General features: G+C 49.8%; 1 protein-coding gene across 7 annotated transcripts in view; it reads left to right on the forward strand.

The window, feature by feature from the left end:
* The window catches only part of GALNT6 (polypeptide N-acetylgalactosaminyltransferase 6), a 45,929-nt gene extending 24,938 nt beyond the window's left edge, over window positions 1-20,991 (forward strand). For all 7 annotated transcript variants that reach the window (XM_034935825.3, XM_034935829.3, XM_063593059.1 and 4 more), the window contains 8 exons: window positions 6,672-6,821; window positions 7,896-8,130; window positions 11,426-11,543; window positions 12,931-13,131; window positions 13,999-14,130; window positions 14,810-14,911; window positions 16,280-16,432; window positions 17,746-20,991. In XM_034935825.3, coding sequence (XP_034791716.1) covers window positions 6,672-6,821; window positions 7,896-8,130; window positions 11,426-11,543; window positions 12,931-13,131; window positions 13,999-14,130; window positions 14,810-14,911; window positions 16,280-16,432; window positions 17,746-17,859 — 1,205 coding nt within the window. In that variant the 3' untranslated portion in view covers window positions 17,860-20,991. The remainder of the gene's footprint in view (window positions 1-6,671; window positions 6,822-7,895; window positions 8,131-11,425; window positions 11,544-12,930; window positions 13,132-13,998; window positions 14,131-14,809; window positions 14,912-16,279; window positions 16,433-17,745) is intronic.
* Window positions 20,992-24,622: the final 3,631 nt, after the last annotated feature.

Genomic DNA, 24,622 nt, shown 5'->3' on the forward strand with positions numbered 1-24,622 from the left:
GATCATGCCACTGTATTCAGCATGGGTGACAGAGCGACACCCTGTCTCAAAAACAAAAACAAAACAATCACCTGCCTGAAAAACCTAAGCTAGTCATTCTTATTTTTCTGGGTCCTGGCATCCTTTCAGAATCTGTTAAAATCCCTAGAATAGTGCACCACTGCCCACAATAATATGCAAAACCCACATTTTTGCGTTTAATTCCAGGGAATTTGTGGACCCTATGATAAACAACCCTACCCAGAGGGCTTTCAGACGCTAGAGATACTTTAAGCAACATTCAGTTCAGTGAGGAAAGGAGAAAAAAACCCTCAGATCCATGGTCAGAAATCTCTGCCGTCCACAGTGGGATAAAATTTCCCACACGTTTGACTGTTTGATCAGATTAACCAGTTCTCATTACACACACACACAAACAGGACTGTGTCTCTGCCGAAATACAATGTCCCTGCTCTCTGACCTCCACTCCAGGCACCCAGTAGCAGCCCTGTGAGAGTGAGTCTAAGGGCATTTGATACCATGGGGGAGGAGACCGCGTGCTGAGCTGGGGAGCTTTTTCTTCCCCACCTCTGAGTCAGAACCAGGGCACAGACCTCATTCCTGAGTGGCTAGGTCAGCAGCCAGGGTTCCCTCCCTGTCTGGCACACTCCACCAGCTTAACTAAATTAGAGGGAAAAAAAAGAAGAATGCAGGGCAATGGGTTAGTGAGTGAGTAATTAGGGAGCTCTTTTCACCCGAGTAGCCAGGAAAGACTACTCTTAGTACTCCCTGCAAAGGGAGCAGCCAACACAGAGGCCTGAGGCTTGACTTGTTAATGAGGCAGAAAGAAGACAGTGTGGCTTAAACAAAGTAAGCCAGGGAGCAGAAAGAGTGCTGGTGGAGTGGGTGTAAGGAGCCGGGCCCATGGCTCACGCCTGTTAATTCCAGCACTTTGAGAGGCCGAGGCAAGAGAATCCTTGAGGTCAGGAGTTTGGGATCAGCCTGGCCAACATGGAGAAACCCCGTCTCTCCTAAAAATACAAAAATTAGCCAGGCATGGTGGTGGGCACCTGTAATCCCAGCTACTCAGGAGGCTGAGGCAGGAGAATTGCTTGAACCCCGGAGGCGGAGGTTGCAGTGAGCTGAGATCACACCATTGCACTCCAGCCTGGGCGACAAGAGCAAAACTCCATCTCAAATAATAATAATAATAATTTTTTAAAAGGCTAGCGGGACCAAATTGTGAGACCTCCGTAAGCCACCGGCAGTGTTTGGATTTTTCATGTGTGTATGTAGTAAAAGGCACGACATAAAACGTATCATCTTCACGGTTTCAGTCCACAGTTTATTGATTTTAAATGCATTCACATTATTGTGCAACCATCTCCAGAACTTTTTTTTTTCCCTTTTTTAATAAGATGGGGTCTCACCATGTTGACCAGGCTGGTCTGGAACTCCCAGCCTCCCAAAGTGCTAGGATTACATGCGTGAGTCACCACACCCAGCCAATAACTTATTTTTTGTCATCCCAAACTGAAATTCTGTACCTATTAAACATGAATTCTCCACGCTGTCCTCCCCACAACCCCTGGCAACCACCCTTCTACTTTCTGTCTCTATGAATTTGATTATCATAAGTGGAATCATACAGTATTTGTCCTTTTGTGACTGGCTTATTTCACTTAGCATAATGCCTTCAAGATTCATCCATGTTGTAACATTTGTCAGAATTTACTTTTTTTTTTTTGAGATGGAGTTCGTTCTTGTTGCCCAGGCTGGAGTGCAATGGCGCGATCTTGGCTCACCGCAACCTCCACCTCCTGGGTTCAAGTGATTCTCCTGCCTCAGCCTGCCGAGTAGTTGGGATTACAGGCACGTGCTGGCTAATTCTGAATTTTTAGTAGAGACAGGGTTTCTCCATGTTGGTCAGGCTGGTCTCGAACTCCTGACCTCAGGTGATCCACCCACCTTGGCCTCCCAAAGTGCTGAGATTACAGGCTTGAGCCACCAAACCCGGCCCAGAATTTACTTTTTAAGGCTGAATGCTATTCTATTGTGTGTATACACCACATTTTGTTTGTCCGTTCATTCGCTGATGGACACTGAGGCTGTTTCTGCCTTTGGCTATCGTGACTAATGCTGCTGTGAACATTGGTGTGCAAATATCCACGTCTCTGCTTTCAGCTCTTCAGGGTATATGCCCAAAAGTGGAATTGCTGGATCATATGGTAATTCTGTCTTTAGTTTTTTTTAAGGAACCATCATACCTTTCCATAAGGAAACACCATGGATTTGTTTTTAAGTACAATTTGAAGCCGCTGTAGTGACATGATCTGATTTATGATTTTTAGAGAGAATTTTACTTCTCACAGTAGCTGCCGTATCAAGAATAGATTGAGGAGAGTGGTATAGAAGGCAGAAAAGCAGTGACTGTGGGGATGAGAGAGAGAGCTGGCAGTACCTGCAGATGTGCTGATTGTGGAAGGGGACAGCAGGGGGGAATCTAGCATGACTTCCAGGTTAGAGCAGCTGGAGGGATGCTGGCACCGTGTACTGACGTGAGGGAGACTGGGGGGCAGATTTGCAGGGGAAATTCAGAGCCCGTTTTGGGCATATGTTGAATTTTCCATTTTGTTCCACATCCAAGTGAAGATGGCAAGGTCAGGAAGGAATCCCTGGGAGCCATCTGCATGATACTTCAGATCATGGAACTGAGTGCGGTGTCTGTGTTGGCATCCCAGGGGTCTTGTGGACTTGAGTTGTGAGGAGTGAAGCTGGTTGGGGTGGTGGGGTGTTGAACCTAAGTTGGAAGGCTGTCACGGCGGGGACATGAGTGTGTGGCTGGGCTCACTGGTACAGCTATGCTCAGCTCCAGTCTCCTCAGTTCTGGGTCTGTCCAGTAGGTCTGGGGGTGGAACAGGTGGAGTATCACGAGGGGCATTGCTTAGGGGAGTTGTCTCCCCAGAAGGGCTTGAGGCCAGAGGCTGGAAGCCTCTCAGGCTGAGAATCCCTGGGTCTGGCCTCACCAGACTGGAAGGAAGGCGTGGGAGAAGGGCTTTGTAGTGCTCGGGGCCCCCCCTGAGGTTCACAGCTCAGTGCTTCACTGTCTCTCACCACAAAACCCACTTCCTATGATGTTTTGTCCGTGGGTTATCTCCACTACCGTGAACTTCCTGTGCACAGAGCTGGGCAAGCTCTCGGGGAAACACAGCAGCCATGCTGAGGAGCCTGGGCTTCCTCCCTCCTTCCTGTCAGGGCCGGCACCCGGGGCTGCAGGTGCACTATGAGTCTCAAAGGGCAGGACCCAGACCAGGCCCCTCCCTTCCCAGAACAGCATCTGGCACCTGGCAGCACATTGACAGACATTTGTGGAGTGAGTGCTGGGCTGAGGCTGCTGCATGAGGCTGATTTTGATTCCTGAGGTCCTGGCCCCCAGAGATAAGAGGCCTCATTCCTGGAGTTAAGTAAGATACAGCCCCCTCCTCAGATGACTGCCTGAAGAATCCATTCATAAATGAGCACCATGTCATAATCACCTGTCTGTCCAGTAGGATTGAAGAAGGAAAAAGTGGGCGGGGCGTAGTGGCTCACGCCTGTAATTCCAACTCTTTGGGAGGCCGAGGCGGGCAGATCACTTGAGGTCAGGAATTCGAGACCAGCCTGGCCAACATGGTGAAGCCCCATCTTCACAAAAAATACAAAAAATTAGCGGGGCGTGGTGGCAGGTGCCAATAATCTCAGCTACTTGGGAGGCTGAAGCAGGATAATTGCTTGAACCCAGGAGGTGGAGGTTGTGGTGAGTCGAGATTGCACCACTGCACTCCAGCCTGGGCAACAGAGTTAGACTCTCTCCAAAAAAAAGAAGAAAAAAAAACATGGAAAAAAAAAAGAAGGAAAAAGCTGAAATTCCAAATTATAGAGACTTTCCTTCTCCTAGGTGCCACTCTCCAGGACAGTGACTAAAGAACAGCTTCAACAAACCCCTTTCTCTCCCTTTCCCTCCCGGGATCTCACACACAGGGAAATGGCAAGGCCTTGGGTGACTGCGAGAGGAAGCAGAGACCACCTTGAAACTCGGGTGCATTAAGTCCTTGGCCTTCTCATCTTAATCTGCTCCAGAATAAAAAAATTAAAAAAAAAAAGTCCGTGGCCTCACTGGTGGTCAAGAGACCACCTTGAAACTCAGGTGCATTAAGTCCTTGGCCTTCTGATCTTAATCTGCTCCAGAATTTAAAAATTAAAAAAAAAAAAAATTCCATGGCCTCACTTCCCCTGGAGGGAGAAGGTGGGGGTCCTCACATGCAGACTGGCTAGGATCCTGCTGCTGCCCTTTGTGCTTCTGCCACCCTGGGCTAGTCACTTTGAGTCTTACTTTTCCCATCTATAAACACTGGGGACAATACTCCCTGTTTCATAGAGTTGTTAACTATCATAGAGAAGATTAAATAAAGAAGTCACCATGAAGACACCTACCTCACCCACACCGGCACACACTCCAGCTCAGTGCTGGGTTATTGTGTGCGTGCATTTGTGGGAGATCAATTGCATGCAACCCCCTAAGCTGCTTAATTTCAGGACCTGCCGTTTGTAGAATGCTGCATTCAGAGCAAGGCCCAAGCTCTGGGCTGATCCCACAGTCTAAAAGGAAAAGGACACACAATTGTCACATCTGTCCCCCACATCTGAAACTGCAGGCAACTCCATTCTGCACAGAACAGAACCGTGGCAGAGATAAACCAAAATGGCAGTTAGTAAAACATAGTAAGGTTTGGAATTCGGTATGTTTCAAGATGGACTGCTTCAGAATAGAGCTATTCTTGGTTTGTTTTTTGTTTTGAGACAAGTCTTGCTATGTCACTCAGGCTGGAGTGCAGTGGCACGATCTCAGCTCACTGCAACCTCCACCTCCTGGGTTCAAGCAGTTCTCCTGCCTCAGCCTCCCGAGTAGCTGGGTTTACAGGTGTGTGCCACCACACCTGGCTAATTTTTGTTTGTTTGTTTTTGTTTTTTTTGAGACGGAGTTTCACTGTTGTTTCCCAGGCTGAAGTGCAATGGCGCGATCTCAGCTCACTGCAACCTCTGCCTCCCAGGTTCAAACGATTCACCTGCCTCAGCCTCCCGAGTAGCTGGGATTACAGGCATGCGTGCCCAGCTAATTTTGTATTTTCAGTAGAGACAGGGTTTCTCCATGTTGGTCAGGCTGGTCTCGAACTCCCGACCTCAGGTGATCCACCTGCCTCCGCCTCCCAAAGTACGGGGTTTACAGCCATGAGCCAGCGCGTCTGGCCTAATTTTTGTATTTTTAATAGTGGCAGGGTCTTGCCATGTTGGCCAGGCTGGTCTCAAATTCCTTGGCTCAAGTGATCCGTCTGCCTTGGCCTCCCAAAGTGCTGGGATTACAGGAGTGAGCCACTGTGCCCAGCCAGAATAGAGCTATTGTTAATGCTCTGAGGATTTCAGACTAAATTACAGGGCCATGAACTAAAACTCTTCTTTGAAAGGAGCTGGAGCTCTCAGTAGAGACATCTTCCCTTCAAAAAGCTTTCCCCGCTCCTGAAATCCAGGAGATTTGGCCCTTCTTTAGGACCCACACCCCAGCACTACCTCTGTTAGATCACGGATCACCTGCCCTGGAATTGCCTGTTTCCTGGTCAGCCTTGCTTCTGGGTGGTTTGTTCCTTAGGACAAATGGTCAAGCCGGCTGGGCTCGCCACTGTGCCTGGTCCATGGTAGGTGCTTGGTGCAAGTATTTTCTTAATATAATTAAAAAGCTGCTGGGCATGTTTTCACCTTAAAGAATTCTATCTGCAGAGGAGGTTACAAAGGGGATTAGAGTCAGATGTCCTGCTGCTGATCCAGCAAGCAAGGAGTCACCATTTGTGTATGCCAACCCATCGACGTTACTGTGAAGAGCCTGGGAGACAGGGAATCCTAGACACTGGAAAACAACCGTGCAATGGAGCTGTGGAATTGCAGCTCTGGAAGATGGTGGCTGAGAGGGTGGAGAAACTGAGGGAGGCATCTGAGAGCCTCTGTCAGAATTCTGTACTTGGGCCGGGCGTGGTAGCTCATGCCTGTAATCCCAGAACTTTGGAGGCCAAGGCAGGTGAATCACTTGAGGCCAGGAGTACGAGACCAGCCTGGCCAATATGGTGAAATGCTATCTCTACTAAAAATGTAAAAATTAGCCAGGCGTGGTTGCACGCACCTGTAGTCCTAGCTACTCAGGAGGCTGAGGCAGGAGAATCACTTGAGCCCAGGAGGTGGAGGTTGCAGTGAGCCAAGATCACGCCATTGCACTCCAGCCTGGGTGACAGAATGAGACTCCATCTCAACAACAACAGCAACAAAAAGTTTGTACTTGATACGTGACCACAGAAACACAACTCCGAGGTGCTGTCCCTGACATTAGAGAGGGTGCCCAGGTGAACAGGCATAGGATCTAGCACCACAGAGCCAGAGCCCTGGTGAGGCAGTTTTGACCACAGACAGGGCTTCTTTCTTCCTCTCCCCATCTTCCCTGTTAACCTCCTTCCCCAGCTCTGGCTTCTGTGGAATGGCTCAGTGCAGCAGGTGTTGGGGGTTTAAAATTCAGGCCTGCTAGAGGCCTGAGAGCCCCTAGCTTGGTGCCCACAGGGGACTGGGTATACAGCAAAGTGGTGGACTGGCCACAATGACACTGTCCCTTCCAGAGCACCTAAAGGAGAAGCTGGAGCAGTACGTGAAGCAGCTGCAGGTGGTGAGGGTGGTGCGGCAGGAGGAGCGGAAGGGGCTGATCACCGCCCGGCTGCTGGGGGCCAGCGTGGCACAGGCGGAGGTGCTCACGTTCCTGGATGCCCACTGTGAGTACCAGGGCACTGGCCTGGGTGTAACCTGGAGGCTCCCTCCCTGCTAGAATGAGCCAGGGCCACAGCCTCCCCAAGGCCCCTTCCTGTTCTCTCCTCCAGGAGTGAAGGAGGCTTGGGACCCACTCCAGGTGCCTCTACCCCTTTCTCACCCCAATCCCAAGGATGTTTCATCATGAAGACAAACATCCCTAAAACAACTGGTGACCCCAAAATCACTGGAAGTGATTTCCAGTGATCACCGGGGCCCCAGACATTCATCCCTCCCTGTACTCCCATCTGCACCTTGCTCTGAGCTTGGCCTCTCAGAGAGGCCTCCTGCTATGACAGAACTGGCTTGTTTGAGGCTTTCTTCTAGGGCAACATGGAGCCAGGAAGGCCTCCTTCTTGCCCAAAACCAAAACACTTCCCCACTGTTGTGGAGGATGAAATATTTTCCCTAGGAGTGGTGATATATATTAGGGGAAGCTCTAGACTTGGAGTCAGAATTCTTGGTTTGCATTCTGACCCTGCCCCACTAACAGCCTCAGTTTCCTCATTTATAAAATAGGAATGAGGATACTAACCTTACTGAACAGAAATATTACTCTGAGGGCCTAATGAAGTAATAATACGTGCAGAAGCTCGCTGAAAATCTCAAGGAGCTAGACAAATGAAAGAGATTATTCTTCTACGATTAGGGCTGAAGCTTGACATGCAGATGCCCCTGGGAGGGGGAACACCCTCTTCTGAAATCCACACGTGGGCCCGGAGGGCTGAGCCAATGGATCGGCTGGAACCCCGGAAGATACCATCCAGGGCCTCCCTGTGCTTTTGGGTCATCTGAGTTGACCATGTTACTCCCCTGAGACCTCCATTCTCCCTGCCAAAGCTGCCTCCGCCTTTGGGGGTAGAGGGGTGGTAGAAGGGTTTTAGGAAATTCTGTGTGCTCCCTGTAGCTGTGGGGCTTGCTGCCTGTAACCCAGGAGTAGGTGGACGGTCTCTTATCCTCCTGGGCATTCCCTCCAGGATGCAGCTTGGGCTCTGCTGTGGGCAGGGCCCTGACTGCTGCCTCCTGGTTGGGGCCTGCAGGTGAGTGCTTCCACGGCTGGCTGGAGCCCCTCCTGGCTCGAATTGCTGAGGACAAGACAGTGGTGGTGAGCCCAGACATCGTCACCATCGACCTTAATACTTTTGAGTTCGCCAAGCCTGTCCAGAGGGGCAGAGTCCATAGCCGAGGCAACTTTGACTGGAGCCTGACCTTCGGCTGGGAAACACTTCCTCCACATGAGAAGCAGAGGCGCAAGGATGAAACCTACCCCATCAAGTAAGGACCGCAGCCTGGTGAGCCCCCAACCTGGCCCCAGTCCTACCCAGTTCCAGGAACCTGTGCCATCTCACATCAACATTTGTTAGGTGCTCTATCAAGCACTTGACATATTGTGTTTAATCCTCACTCCCTATGAAGCAGGTACAATACTAAGAATACTAAGGCTCATAGTGATAAACACTGACCTAAGATCATGCAGCTAGCAACAGTGGAGCAAGGACACACTTCCCGGACTCTCTGGCCCTAACCGTGGCACTGCTCTTATTCACCATGACAGTTTGCTCTTATTCACCACTTACCATGTGCCAGGCACTGAACTAAGGGCTATACATTCTTTAGTTTATTCCTCCCTACACATAAAAGGAGTGGCCCATGCTTGCAGATGGGGCAAGAGATGTGATGGAGGCCATTGTGGAATAGTCACTGTAATAAGAGGGAGTGGTATGTGCCCCCAGGTGACTGTCTTTGAAAAGACTGAGAATATACTAAAAGAAAACAGACACATTTTCTGCAGCGTGAAGTTTGTAGCAGTTGCCCTGAACTTCTTTGGTGAAGGGCCAGATGATAAATATTTTGGGCTTTGCCAGCCACATATAGTTTGCTGCATATTCTTCATCTTATTTATTTTTTATTTTTTTACAAACATTAAAAAATGTAAAAACAATTTTTTGCCCCAGAGGCTTCTAAAACCAGGCAGCCAGATTTTGCCCACAGGCTCTTGTGTGCCAGCCCCTGAGCTGCAGGGTAGACAGTTGGAAGTCAACCCACAGTTTAATGCCCACTGGGCTCACCTTCCCCTCTTATACTCACCCCATCCTCCCCTCTCCAGGCAGCCTGTTGGTGTTATTGGAGACTGTAAGTTTATTTTAACAGTTGTCTCAGACAAACCAAGTTGAGGAGTGACTTTTAGTGTAGCCTGTGGTTTGGGATTATTTGTGTCATTGTTATCTTAGACTGGCCAGTATACTTAAGGCTCAACTGAATATACATCCAGGACGGAGGGATGCAGAGGTTGGAGATACAGTAGCCAGAGATAAGAGGGAAGGTTTGAAAGGAGGAAAGGATTGGTGCTTCTTCCTCTCCACGTGCCCAGAATCCTAAAAAATGCTGTCCATGCCAGGCACAGTGGCCCACACCTGTAATCCCAGCTAGATGAGAGGCTGAGGTGGATTAGGTGGATTGCTTGAGCCCAGGAGTTTAACAACAGGCTTGCTATGCTAGCCTGGGCAGCATAGCAAGACCCCATCTCTTAAAAAAGAAAAAGAAAAAAAAAAAAAACCTGCTCAGAGTCCCAGTAGAAAGGAACTCAGGTGAATGCCACAGGGAGAAATCCCACAGATCCTGAACAGCCAGCTGCTCTGTCTCCATTAGAAGGAGAGAGGGAAAGGAAAAGGCAAAAGAGAGAAAAGAAATTGGAACTTTCCACTGACCCAATGTTTGTTTCATAGCTGCCTTTTGTTTGGTGTGCACTGCAACAGATCCCCACCCCCACCCCCATGCCAGTGACCAGGCACACAGCAGCACAGTCAGAAAGAGGGCACCTGGCCCCCACCCATCACTGACGTCGCAGGCTTCAATGTCCAAGGGCCATACAACTGGAAGACAAAGCTCCAGTGTTTGAGGAATGAATGTGCTCCTTGGCCCACATGCCCCGGTAGCATGCATGGCTTGCCGAGGCTCTTCATGTAGCGCCCCCACCCCAGGAGGACTGCTGACAGTCCCCTCCCGGCCTCCCATCTCAAGCCAACCAGAGCCTAAGAGGAGAGGCAGAGGACCTGGGGGATTCTAGGGGTAGGCCAGGACATAAAGGGTGTTTGCTAGAGGTTGCCTGTGGTTGTGAATTTACAGTGAAGCTTCCCATGCAGGGTTTGTCCTCATGGCTAATCTATCAGTGACTTCTCGGTCTGGGAGACTTCTCAAAGACAAAACTCAGGGCCTGTGGGGGAGGAAGCAGGTTGGCTTCCAAGTGCTCCTCTGCAGTTCCAGCACTCTCTGAGCCTCTCAGGGTGCTACTTGTGCTGGTTTAAGACCCCTGGGAGAGGCCAGAGCCTCTTCCAAAGTGATAGGAAGCCAGCCTGAGCACGACTGAAATTCCTTCCAGAAAGTGGCCGCAGGAGCCAACTTCGGGGAGACAAGAGCAACCACAGGGTAACACCAGGGTCACATTCCTGGGTAGGCACCTTGATGGATCATGCGAATGAACAGTGATTGGGCCCCAGCTGTGTGTAAGGCACCTAGATAGGTTCTGGGGTTACAGGGGTTCTGTATCTTTCTGCTTGGTTGTACCACATGAAGCTGCCCACTGAGGGCAGCAAAGCCCTAGCCATGCCAGGCTGGCCCACACAGAAACCAGCAGCTGATGATTGTGCTCCTGCCATGTCTCACCGGCCCCCACCCCAGCATTCCATCTTGCTTATACTTCCCCGGGTCCGCTTCGATGCCCTAACGCTTAGCCCAGTCCCTCTTAGAAGCAACCTGGTATCTAAATTCTAGGAATTAGATGTTTTTGTCAATTTATCTTATCTTGAGTCCACACCTCCCTGCCTGTGTCTGAAAGCCAGAATCTTTTTATAACCTTCTAAATGTTCCCTGTAGCCCAAATTGAGCTTGATCTCACCTGACTTTCCACTGTTTCCAGGAGCACCTTTTATCAGCTTTCTCTGTTAAAAGCAACTGGCAACTTCTCCCCAAATCTACAGTTTCTCATGCAGTGTAAATCACCAGGGCTAGGCGCCTACTAAAACTGTGGCTTAATAGTCCCTGAAGGGCAGGGGCCCTGAAACAGAATGGAGTCAGCCCAGCTGATAATATTCATTCATTCATTTATTCATGGTTTGAATCCTGCCTATTTTCAAAAACAATTTCACACAGCTTCTGAAAGTTGAGTATCTCCTAGGCTCCAGGCACTTTGCTGCCAAAAATAACTAATGGTAGCTTTAACCTCTGTGACTAGATTGAGCTCTGGGGGAATAGGATCTGTCTTTCTCCGTTCTGTGTGTCCATCATGTAGCACGGGCCCTGGTGGCCAGTGTTACGTGCATCCTAGGTTGAACGAATGAATGAGTGCCTTTTAGAGGATAATTACATATTTCCTTGACCTGGTCCTAGAAGGGGAAGAGGACATAGTAAAAGCTAAATGATGAGTGAGTTAGTGGATGAGGGGCTGCACGTCCTGAGAAAGAGGAAAGGAGGGGGAGGTGGGTTAGGAGGGGAGTCCACAAACAGCTTTCCCCGCCAGGCTCCGCTCCTCCTCTCCCAGAAGATGCACACACTTCTCCCTCTGTCTCTCCAGATCCCCGACGTTTGCTGGTGGCCTCTTCTCCATCTCCAAGTCCTACTTTGAGCACATCGGTACCTATGATAATCAGATGGAGATCTGGGGAGGGGAGAACGTGGAAATGTCCTTCCGGGTGAGAGTGAAGAGGGCTTTGGGGGGAACCACAACATCCCAGGCGACAGCTTGAGAAACATCTCTCAGGCAGAGGTGGCATCAGGGACATCCCATCTGGAACTGAACTAGAAAGGGTGGCTATTTCCCAGTGTGTCTCTTCCTCTTTTCTGCTCCCCCTGTCCATGGCAGTAGGGCTTGGGCAGTCAGCCTGGACAGCTCAAAACAAACTACTGGGCACAACTTCTCAGAGGCAAGGAATGATAGGGGTAATGAGGACTGGACATCTGGTGACTGGGGACTCTTTTGCGATGTCTGTGGGAAAGGGTTAGGGTGAAGATAGAAACAGGTTAGTATGTTCACAACGAGGGCTAGAAAAAAAAACAGATGAGTAACCAGTCATCATCCTTTTTCTGGAAAAATCAGGCTCCCCTTCCCAGTTCAAAGGACACATGCCCTGGTAACCTTTGAAGTTTCCCTACCTATGTACAATAAGCCCTTCATAACAGTCAGAGAAGATGGTGGCCCCAACTCTGGTGGACCCCAGAACTCTGAGAGATTCCAGGAATTAGGCAAATCAGGATTAGGTCAGGAAGAAAGGATTACCTCTCCATGAAACCTACACAAATCTCCATGCCATGGAAAAGTAATTAGTAAGTAGATGAGCTCATTTATGAAGTCACCTCTCACGGTGCCTGTTGCACATTAAGCACGTAATTGATGCCTGCTGTTACTATAACGATTATGTATTTCTGTTGCTGCCACACTAAAATGAATAACAACATACTTTCCCACCTAAAACCCAAAAGAAGAAACCAGTGGGAGGGATGTCTTCAGCCAGCCCACCAGCATAGAAAAGGGTCACCTGCCAGTCACCCCAACTCCCAGCGGCCCAATCCTAGGCTCCTCCATGAGCCTCTGACCTCTGTTCACCTTCCTAGGCAGCCAGTGTGCTAAGGGCCCAGGTGACTACCACTAGCCACCTAGCAGCCAACTATCCTTGCTATTAATTAACAGACTGATGCTCTGGTTTTTATCACCTGAGGGAGCTGATAAACTCACATTTCCAGGTCAAAAAGCCAAGTGATCAGAGCTCAGAGTAGGTATACAGGCACAGGTAACAAAAATTAACCAGCAGGCTTTTCCCTAAAGTGGGCCCTGGTAAACACAGGACCCTGCAGTCTCCCTGTGCTTAAGTCAGAGTGAACCAACATCAGAAAGCCTGGGATCGTGTAGTCATGGCCTAGGGAGAAGCCTGGTCGGTATCCTTTTTCCCAGGGAGAGAGAGCAGCATTTGCCCAAGTCCTTGGACCTGGGGTCTGGTGCCCTGGGAATAGAATAGAGCTGCTTATGGGGAGACTGTCTCACCTAGCCCACTGAAGGCCTCATCCTGTCTCCTCTTACATCAGGTGTGGCAGTGTGGGGGCCAGCTGGAGATCATCCCCTGCTCTGTCGTAGGCCATGTGTTCCGGACCAAGAGCCCCCACACCTTCCCCAAGGGCACTAGTGTCATTGCTCGCAATCAAGTGCGCCTAGCAGAGGTCTGGATGGACAGCTACAAGAAGATTTTCTATAGGAGAAATCTGCAGGCAGCAAAGATGGCCCAAGAGGTGAGAGGAAATGGTTCTCGGAGAGGTTTAGATGAAGAGAAGTACGGCCCCCAGACCCTGTTCATGGGCCTAATGGCTGGGACCCACCTCATCTCTACCATCTGGCGCCTCCCTTCACCCTCAGGGACCTGTGAGCTAGAGCCCAGGAGAAGGCCACAAGGCACATAGGTTTCGAAAGCTAGAGAATGTTGTCCCTACGCATAGAGTCTCTGCATCCCTTTGGAGGGGAAGGGAGGGAAAGGAGATTTGGAGGAAAAGCCTCTTACGGAGGCTTTGGAGGCTTATGGCTCTGAGAGCCTCGGCACTGGGGAGTGGGACATAATTGTCTGGGGAGTCACAGGATATGGACCGATAAGCAGGGGACTCTCAAAGCTAAGGCGGGGTTTTTGGGATTGGATATGAGGGCTGGGCCAGTAGCTTTAACAGGTCCTGAGTGGGAATGAACATGAGAGACAGTAGCCCCAGGCGCTCCATGCTATCTGCACTACTTCAGCCCAGACAGGAAGGTCAAAGACTGGTGGAACTGGCTGGGTGTGGTGGCTCACGCCTGTAATCCCAGCACTTAGGGAGGCCGAGGCGGGCAGATCACCTAAGGTGAGGGGTTTCAGACCAGCCTGGCCAACATGGTGAAACCTCATCTCTACTAAAAATACAAAAATTAATTGGGCGTGGTGGTGCGCGACTGTAGTCCCAGCTACTCAGGAGGCTGAGGCAGGTGAATCGCTTGAACCCAGGAGGGGGAGGTTGCAGTGAGCTGAGATTGCACCACTGCACTCCAGCCTGGGCAACAGAGTGAGACTCCCTCTTAAAAAAAAAAACAAAAAAAACTGGTGGAACTGATCCTTAGGGGGCTGGCTTGATTGACAGAAATCCTTCGGTGACATTTCGGAACGACTGCAGCTGAGGGAACAACTGCACTGTCACAACTTTTCCTGGTACCTGCACAATGTCTACCCAGAGATGTTTGTTCCTGACCTGACGCCCACCTTCTATGGTGCCGTAAGTCTTGAGAACCAACCTGCCTGCCCATCACCACAGCACCCCTTGGAGAAGTTCAAGACCACTGACCCCACAGATGGATGACAAACAAGAATTGACTTTTGCCCTGCACCCTCCTTTATCCAGGAGGAGGACTGAGAGGCCACATTGGGGCTTCTAGAGATAGCAAAAAACCTTATAAAGGGCAAAACAACCCACAAGCAGTGGTCCTGAAACATTAGCATGCATCAGAATCACCAGGAAGGCACGGTAAAATGCTAGGGCCCATCCCCAGAGTTCCTGATTCAGAAGGACTCAGGGGAGGTCTGAAAACTTGCATTTCTCACGAGTCTCCAGGTGATGCTGATGGTCCAGGGCTCACATTTGAGAACCACTGCTTATAAGGAAACTCCCACGTGCTGAGGGCTTCTTCCAGGGACCTGGCATCCTGGGAGGTTCCCTGCCTGCCCCACAGAGGGGTTCAGTCCTGCCCTTTCCAGCCTCTGGGGTTCTGCAGCTCACTTTGCTGTTAGCTCCAGGCATGTGGGTTAACGCACAGAGGAGAGAAATGACGGGGGAAATCCAGCCATGCAAATTTGTTGCAGTTCACTGGAATTTGTTCCAGTGGGGCCCCATACCACACATGAGGAACCTCCTGACTGTGCCATCCTGCTTCCCCTCTCTGCTCACCCTTCTGCAGATCAAGAACCTCGGCACCAACCAATGCCTGGATGTGGGTGAGAACAACCGCGGGGGGAAGCCCCTCATCATGTACTCCTGCCACGGCCTTGGCGGCAACCAGGTATGCAGCCCACCCATCTCCGGAGCATCTCCTCTCCTCACCGGCTCCTTTTCTCTACCCTAAAGAGTCCTTTCCTGAGGACTGGGAGGGAGGAGATACCATCCCTGCCCTCAGGAAGCTTCCAGTCGGAGGAGAAGGCATAACACACACAAGGTCTGAATAAGGGACATCCGGAGAGAACGAGGCATCGGTGCTGGGTGTGAGAAGGGGATGGGAGGGAGGGTTGTTCATCAGAGGAGGCTTGAGGAGGCTAGCTGCTGGGGGATATTTAGGGGTGAGGGTGGAAAATTTTCGAGCACATCCCATCACCTGCACTCAACTTCTATCTTCAATGCATCCTCTGCCCAGAAGCTACCACTCTGATCCTACCACCTTCCAGTGACCCCAAAACTAGGTGCCCAGCACTAGTAAGTGAGAGGCACTGAAAACAGAGCCAGAGTGGGGAAAGGAGTGGTGTGGGTCACTGAACAAGCCCGCTGGCATATGTAGGTGAAGACAGTCATTCTAGAGCAGTTTCCTATACCACTGGCCTGCAAGATGATTTCCAGTGGTGCATTGGAGAACATTTTTTATTTTAATAGTAATGTATTAGCAAAAATAGAACAAGCATATCACATGATTTCACGGATGTTACTTAAAATGAGGCTAAGTTAAATTTAATTTTAATCTAATTTAAAGGAAATGTGATTAGGCACAGTAGCCCACACCTGTAATCCCAGCACTTTGGGAGGGTGAGGCAGGTGGATCACATGAGCCTAGGAGTTTGAGACCTGTCTGGGCAACATAGCAAGACACCCCATCTCTATAAAAAATTTTTTAAAAATTAGCTGAGTGTGGTGCCACACGCCTGCAGTCTCAGCTACTCAGGAAGCTGACATGGAGGATCGCTTGAACAAACGAATTCAAGGTTGCAGTGAGCTATGATCATGCCACCACACTCTAGCTTAAGCAACAGAGCAAGACCCTGCCTCAAAAAAAAACAAAAAAAAAAAAAAAAGAGAAAATATACTGGTTGGGCGCAGTGGCTCACACCTGTAATCCCAGCACTTTGGGAGGCCAAGGTGGGAGGATCACCTGAGCTCAGGAGTTTGAGACCAGCTTGGGCAACATAGCAAGACCCCATCTCATAAAAAAGAATTTTATATACATATACATATATATATATATATATATATACGTATATAAAATTCCAGTATAACCCTGATATGGTAACAATCCTGAAGGCAGCACATAAATGAGTAAAGTCTTGGCATGGCCTCACATTCACTCTCCTCCCCAGGAGACCATGCATGGTAGACAGCTCAGGGCAGGTGGCTTTGGAAGGCTGGGGGTGAACTCTCCACCTGCTTCTCTTGTCTTGATTTCCAGTACTTTGAGTACACAACTCAGAGGGACCTTCGCCACAACATCGCAAAGCAGCTGTGTCTACATGTCAGCAAGGGTGCTCTGGGCCTTGGGAGCTGTCACTTCACTGGCAAGAATAGCCAGGTCCCCAAGGACGAGGAATGGGAATTGGCCCAGGTGAGTCAGTGTCCAGAAAGCTCAGAATCAAGAACTTGAGGCCAGGTGTGGTGGCTCACGCCTGTAATCCCAGCACTTTGAGAGGCCGAGGAGGGCAGATCACGAGGTCAGGAGTTCGAGACCACCTGGCCAACATGGTGAAACCCCATCTCTACTAATAATACAAAAATTAGCTGGGCATGGTGGTCGGCGCCTATAATCTCAGCTACTCAGGAAGCTGAGGCAGGAGAATTGCCGGAACCCGGGAGGCGGAGGTTGCAGTGAGCTGAGGTCGTGCCATTGCACTCCAGCCTGGGTGACAGAGCAAGACTCCATCTTGGGAAAAATAAAAAATAAAAAGAGAACTTGAGGCCACATCGGCCCCTCTATATTTTCTTCATTTTCTTCCTGAGACGCCATGGGGTGGAGTAGAGCAATGTAGAAGGTAGGTGAGTGTGTGCGTGGCCACAGGCAGGGTTCTTCAGGCTTAAAGGGTATTTGGTGATGACTGATGTAAAAATGGGGTGACAGGTTATGGTTCATGGCTAGCTCTGCCATGGCTGAAGCATTTTTAGGCTGAACCCAATTAGAAGAAGGTGAAGAGTCATTCATAGTTCCTGCTTGTCCTTTGTGTCCTAGGCTCAAAGCTAGGCACTCACATGCCTGGGTCCAGTTAATCTTTCAGAGGCTCTTTCCAAGCAGGAATAGTCACTGTTTCTACAGATGAGCTGGAGCCAGAGGAAGCCCAGCATGTCTGTGACTGGCCCAAGACCCATCACTAGTAAATGGCAGGCCTGGGATTTAGCCCCAGATGGGTCTGACTTGAAAGCACGGGCTCTTTCCATTACACCACACTGCTCCAGGATATGCCATGTAACCGCCACCATGCTGAGCTCAAGCCAGCACCCCAAGTGAGCCTCCCTACTCCACCCCAGCTTAGGAAAGAGGAACCTAACCTGGAGGCTGCAGGGAAGGGAGCAGTCTAAACATAATCCAAGGCAGAAAATTGGAGGTGGAGCAGTGGCCCTGGGTCTTTGAGCCTGGCCATCTGGGGGTGCGGGAGGCCCTGAAAGCATTTTTCTCTCAGCCCATGGTCTTGTCTTTCACCATTTCATCCACTCAGTCTGAAGCTAGGGATGGGGATTTGGCACCAGATAGAGGTGGGAACTCAGGAATGTGTCTCATGAGAGGGCAGGAAAGGAATGGGGAAGTGTCTTCTTTGTGCCTTGTGGGGCTCCCTTGGCTTTTGTCAATTGCACCCCATCGCATTGTCCCTGGTAGCACTGTTAAGAGGTCTGTGGCCCAGACTGACCTTTTGCTTTGTCATCTTTTAGGATCAGCTCATCAGGAACTCAGGATCTGGTACCTGCCTGACATCCCAGGACAAAAAGCCAGCCATGGCCCCCTGCAACCCCAGTGACCCCCATCAGTTGTGGCTCTTTGTCTAGGACCCAGATCATCCCCAGAGAGAGCCCCCACAAGCTCCTCAGGAAACAGGATTGCTGATGTCTGGGAACCTGATCACCAGCTTCTCTGGAGGCCGTAAAGATGGATTTCTAAACCCACTGGGTGGCAAGGCAGGACCTTCCTAATCCTTGCAACAACATTGGGCCCATTTTCTTTCCTTCACACCGATGGAAGAGACCATTAGGACATATATTTAGCGTAGCGTTTTCCTGTTCTAGAAATAGAGGCTTCCAAAGTAGGGAAGGCAGCTGGGGGAGGGTTCAGGGCAGCAATGCTGAGTTCAAGAAAAGTACTTCAGGCTGGGCACAGTGGCTCATGCCTGAACTCCTAGCACTTTGGGAAGACAATGTGGGAGAATGGCTTGAGCCCAGGAGTTCAAGACTGGCCTGAGCAACATAGTGAGGATCCCATCTCTACGCCCACCCTCCCCTCCGCAAAAAAAAAAAAAGCTGGGTATGGTGGCTTATGCCTGTAGTCACAGCTACTCAGAAGGCTGAGGTGGGAGGATTGCTTGTTCCCCGGAGGTTGAAGCTACAGTGAGCCTTGATTGTGTCACTGCACTCCAGCCTGGGCAACAGGTGAGACTGTCTCAAAAAAAAAAAAAAAAGAAGAAGAAAAGTACTTCTACAGCCATGTCCTATTCCTTGATCATCCAAAGCACCTGCAGAGTCCAGTGAAATGATATATTCTGGCTGGGCACAGTGGCTCACACCTGTAATCCTAGCACTTTGGGAGGCCAAGGCAGGTGGATCACCTGAGGTCAGAAGTTTGAAACCAGCCTGGACTACATGGTGAAACTCCATCTCTACTAAAAGTACAAAAATTAGCTGGGCATGATGGCACGCACCTGCAGTCCCAGCTACTTGGGAGGCTGAGGCAGGAGAATCGCTCGAACCCAGGAGGCAGAGGTTGCAGTGAGCCAAGACAGCACCATTGCACCCCAGCCTGAGCAACAAGAGCGAAACTCCATCTCAGGGAAAAAAAAAAAAAAGTATATTCTAACAGACAGATCAGAGGTCTAAGAGATCCTCCCTTGCTATTATTACCTGAAGTCTGTAGAACTGTTTACAGATATCTCCTTGACAGGTGTCCTTTATCTTACTTTATCTGTACAGTAATCCTGTGAGAAAGACAGGACAGAAACCACTGTGCCTATTTTACAGATACGAAAACTGAGACACAGGTAAAGGGGCTTGTCTGTAGTCCCATAGCTAGCAGATGGCTGGAGCCAAGACTGAGGCTCGTTCTTCAATGCTGAGCCAGGGCTCCTTCCGCTGCACCACAAGAACGCTAGACCACTCGCCACCAGCCTTCTCGTTCCCTCTTCCTCCATTCTGATCATTTCTAGCTGGCTGGCCTCCACAGAGCATAGGAAAACAGCCAGGGCCGGGCACGGTGGCTCATGCCTGTAATCTCAACACTCTGGGAGGCCGAGCTGGGTGGATAACCTGAGGTCAGGAATTCGAGACCAGCCTGGCCAACATGGTAAAACCCCATCTCTACTAAAAATATAAAAATTAGCCAGGCATGGTGGCGCACACCTGTAATCCCAGCTACTCGAGAGGCTGAGGCAGGAGAATTGCTTAAATCTGGGAGGCGGAAGTTGCAGTGAGCCAAGATCGCGCCACTGAACTCCAGCCTAGGCAACAAGAGCGAAACTCCATCTCCAAAAAAAAGAAAGGAAAAACAGGGCCAGGTAGCCATTGTGGAGAGAGCACACTTAGGAATCCTGGGATGTTAGTGTTAAAAGAAAGCTCCTGGAGCCAGTGATTCTCAGGTTTGTCCCAGAACCCTTTTTTCTAAGCCCCATATAAAAGGTAGATTAAAAAAACAAAGTAGCATGAGTGAAATTGAGAGAGGGACAGGTAATGCCTTCCAGCCCCTAACTTCTAACAGTCTGGAAGCACAACGTGAAAATCACGTAGCCCAACCCTATCATTTTCATATTATGAAACTGAGTCCAGGTAAGTGAATCTGTCCAAGGTCACCCAGCAAGGTATCAGTAGCCCTGAGGGTAAGGACTCTGATAAGGCTCGGGAGGGTCCTGGAAAGCCTGAGGCGGCAGGAAGAGTGTGCAGAGTTGAGCGTGTCTGGAAGGCTGATCCACTGCTGGGCCCACATCAAAGCCCCCATGGGAAGCAGACCGGACTGCACATGGCTCTTTTGCCGGAAGAAGAGCATGGCTGCGCAGAGGACTAAAATTTCATCTGGGAAGGCTTCTTTTGACTGTCAGTAGCAGGATGTCACCAGATGAGGGTGCTATGGGACCACAGCTGTCTCTTGTTCCCATTGCAACTCAACCCTGCAGGAGGCCGCCTACATCCCTGAGAGCCTTCTGGACCCTACAGAGGAGACATTCTGGGGTAGGCCAGCCAAAAGGAAAGGAGTGGCCAGGGTACAACCTGCAGTAGGGAAGGGAAAAATTTCCCGGAAAGAAGAGAATTGGATGAGAGGTCTCAGTGGAAATAAAGGTTTTCTGGCATTGGTCAAGGAAACTCGCGTTGTGTTCTCTTACCTGTGTTGTCCCTTAGCTGAATCAGTTGATTTGGGCTATGAAGAACCACACACATCTGAAAAGTTCTGTTACAGCCACTGTCTCGTGTCCCCAAACATTCTCTGGCCCTAAATCTAGCTTATGTATTGTGTCAAGCACGTGGAGACGTGAGACGTGAAACGAGGTCCTGTCCCCATGGAACTCACACGCTAAATGTAAGCAAATCATAGCAAGCCTGGAGATGCTCCAAGAGGTGCTGGATGAGTCAGAAGGAGCAATTCCTTCCACTTAGGGAATCAGGTAAGGCCTCACAAAGATGGCAATGTTTGACCTAAGACCTCGGAAGATGAGTCCTCAGATGGGAAGGGCTCAATAAGCAGAGTTGTTACACAGGCAGCAGCCTGGCAGGAGCAAAGCCACAGAGGACATGTGGCCCCAGTGGGTCTGAGAAACCCAGAGGACATTGGGGTGAGGGAGTGACTGGTGTAGAAGCTGGAAGATCAGAGTTACATCGTGAATTTCAGGGGCCCTAGGCACTTTAGCCTTCACAGGGCTCTTGCTCCATTCAAAAAAAAATTAATGTTATGACTATGTTGGTATAAAGATGAATGTAATCCAGGCTGATTGTATTTACTTTATTTCTTCTGGTTTTAAAAGAAGCTAAAACATTTCTGTGGGCCCTGGGCACTGCACCTGCTGTGCCTAATGGGTAACTCAGCCCCGTACAAGAGTGGGTTGGGGCCCAGTTGAGAGAGGCTTTGGTAGGTCCGGTAAGTCACAGGGAGTCATGGAGCCTAACCCTAGCCTTATTCTTGGTTGCATTAAATATCCAAACGTGGATCCCAGTATCCCTCATACTGTCTATGGTATCACCCAACAGCTCCCCAGCCCAATCATATGATGTAGCCCAACCATGTAGCCCAACCAAGGTGCCCAGCTGTGTCAAGAAAGTTCCACCTGCCCCCAAATAGCATAGCACTTCCCAGGCACAGTCAGCCAAGAGCTACTCGCAGGGAGTGGGAGATGCAGCAGGAGGGAGACACAGGCTGTGTCTAGAGAGTAGGTCTGGGTTCAGGGATGAGGGGAGGACTAGGGAAGGGAGGTGGTGGAGAAGAGGGAGAAGGCACTGATGGGAGTGGTGGGAAGGCTCAAGAAACTAGCTTTGGCCAGGCACCAATGTCTGACAACTGTAATCCCAGCACTTTCAGAAGCCGAGGCGGGCAGATCACTTGAGGTCAGGAGTTCAAGACCAGCCTGGCCAACATGGCGAAACCCAGTCTGTACTAAAAATACAAAAGTTAGCCAGACGTGGTGGCAGGCGTCTGTAATCCCAGCTACTCGGGAGGCTGAGGCACAAGAATCGCTTGAGCCTGGGAGGCAGAGGTTGCAGTGAGCTGAGATTGTGTTTCAACCGGGGTGACCGAGTGAGACTCTGTCTCAAAAAAACAAACAAACAAACAAGAAACTAGCTTCTTCATGGCATTTTCCTTAGTCAAGCCTGGCCTGGCCCTAACAACACCCGTATTCTTCCTTAAAACCCACCCCTCTGACCACTCTCAGCTAACCTAAGGCCCCTACCTCTTAAAACCCTGCTGCTAGCCCTGTGCTACTATCTCCCGGCTCTAGGAGTCTCTCACTCTAGCATTAAAGAGCTAGGCCTCTCTGGGGATCTGTTTCCCACATGAAGAGTACTGGGGCCATTGCCACAAATAGCTAGATGTCCCAGAATTTATTCTTATTTTTAATTACCAAAGTAATACTGTGCCAGCCTGGCCAACATATCGAAACCCCGTCTTTACTAAAAATACAAAAATTAGCTGGGCGTGGTGGTGGGCACCTGTAATCCCAGCTACTCGCAAGGTTGAGGCAGGAGAATCGCTTGAACCTGGGAGGTGGAGGTTGCAGTGAGCCAAGATTGTGCCACTGCACTTCACCCTGGGCAACAGAGAGAGACTCCATTTTGTTTTGTTTTTTTTTTTTTAAAGTAATATTGTGGAGAAAAGTCAAGTGATCTAGAAAAGTGAGGTTTAAAAAAGTGAAATTTGCTACTTGGGAGGCTCAGGTGGGAGGATTGCTGGAGCCCAGAAAGTCAAGGCTGCAGTAATTTGTGATCGTGCCACTGCACACCAGCCTGGGTGACAGAGAGAGACTCTGTCTCAAAAAAATAATAAAGCTATATAGTATTCCATAGCAGGGTTAAACCCAATTTATTCAGTCTTCCTCTACTGATGAATACTTAGCTTTTTTCCAATTTTGCAACAAGCTTTGTGACAAACTATACTGTAACCCACAACCTTGAACATTTATTTTTCTGCCTGTTTTTTTGTTTTGTTTTGTTTTGAGACTGGGTCTTGTTTTGTCACCCAGGCTGGAGTGCAGTGACACAATCATGGCTCACTGCAGCCTCGACCTCCCATGCTCAAGGGATCCTCCCACCTCAGCCTCCCAAGTAATGGGACTACAGGCATGCGCCACCATGTTTTTTTCATGTTTTGTAGAGACAAGGTCTCATTATGTTGCCCAGGCTGATACCAAACTTCTGGCCTCAAGCAGTCCTCCCGCCTTGGCTTCCCAAATTGCTGAGATTACAAACATGAGCCACCATGCCCGACCAGTGTTTATCTCAAAAGAATTCATTCCTAGAATTGGTATGCAATGTCAGAAGAAATGCAATGCCTCAAAATTTAAGTCATTGTCTGGCTGGGCGGGTGGCTCATGCCTGCAATCCCAGTACTTGGGGAGGCTGAGGTGGGTGAATCACTTGAGCTCAGGAGTTTGACACTAGCTTGGGCAACATGGTGAAACCTCGTCTCTACAAAAAATACAAAAATTAGCTGGGCATGGTGGCTGGCACCTGTAGTCCCAGCTACTTGAGGGGCTGAGGTGGGAGGATCGCTTGAGCCCAGAAGATGGAGGTTGCAGTGAGTTGAGATCATGCCACTGCACTCTAGCATGGGCAACAGAATGAGACCCTGTCTTAAAAAAAGAAAAAAATTAAGCCATTGTCTATGCCTAACCCTAAGAGTAAGATTTTTTTTTTTTTTGAGATGGAGTCTTGCTCTGTTGCCCAGGCTGGAGTGCAGTGGCACAATCTCAGCTCACTGCAACCTCCACCTCCAGGGTTCAAGCAATTCTCCCTGCCACAGCTTCCCAAGGAGCTGGGATTACAGCTCCCAAGCACAGGGACTACACCACAACGCCTGGCTAATTTTTGTATTTTCAGTAGAGACGGGATTTCACCATGTTGGCCAGGCTGGTCTGGAACTCCTGACCTCAGGTGATCTGATCCTGCTGTGATGTAAAGAGGTAACCTTCAGGAGGCCCTCAAGCCTCCTCTTGGACTCCTCATCCTGGGGCTAGAGGCCAGAGGAAGCAGGGAAGCAGGAGGAGAATGACGAAAGAGGCCCCGGGTTCCCTAGCGCAGCTCACCCCTCTTCCCTGAGTGTGCCAGAATGCTGGAGGGCAGGCTGGAGAGCAAGCTCTTCAGGTTATCTGAGCATCAAAGTGCAACTCCTCTGAACAGCTCTAGACACTGAAAAGGTGACTGTGCAGATTCCTTCAAAGAGCATTTTCCAGGTTTCTCCCATCCCTGCAGCCATGAAGCTTGGATTCTGGAGTGTTTAGGCAACAAAAGCCCTGGGTGGGCAGGTGATGGTCCTGCTTCTGTCTAGGTTCCTGGCTTCTCCCTGCCTAATTCCAAACCCCATGCGTTGCTACCATGACTGCTGCACCCATAGTCCTCTGCTCTGGAGCCTGCAGTGGCTCTGATCATTTTGTGGCCAACCCAAGGGTCCTCTGCCCACCTCAAGGCACATTGCAACTCTTTTCTCTCTCTTTTTATTTATTTATTTATTTATTTATTTATTTATTTTTTGAGACAGAGTCTTGCTCTGTCTCCAGGCTGGAGTGCAGCAACCTCTGCTTCCCAGGTTGAAGCGATTCTCCTGCCTCAGCCTCCAGAGTAGCTGGGACTACAGAAGCGCACCACCATGCCCAGCTAATTTTTGTATTTTGTTTTTGTTTGTTTGTTTGTTTGTTTTTTGTTTTTTTTTTAGATGGAGTCTCGCTCTGTCGCCCAGGTTGGAGTGCAGTGGCGCGATCTCGGCTCACTGCAAGCTCTGCCTCCCGGGCTCACGCCATTCTCCTGCCTGCGCCTCCCGAGTAGCTGGGACTACAGGCGCCTGCCACCACGCCCAGCTAATTTTTTGTATTTTTTTAGTAGAGACGGGGTTTCACTGTGTTAGCCAGAG

Source organism: Pan paniscus, chromosome 10, assembly GCF_029289425.2.
Source record: "Pan paniscus chromosome 10, NHGRI_mPanPan1-v2.0_pri, whole genome shotgun sequence".
Classification (NCBI taxonomy): domain Eukaryota; kingdom Metazoa; phylum Chordata; class Mammalia; order Primates; family Hominidae; genus Pan; species Pan paniscus.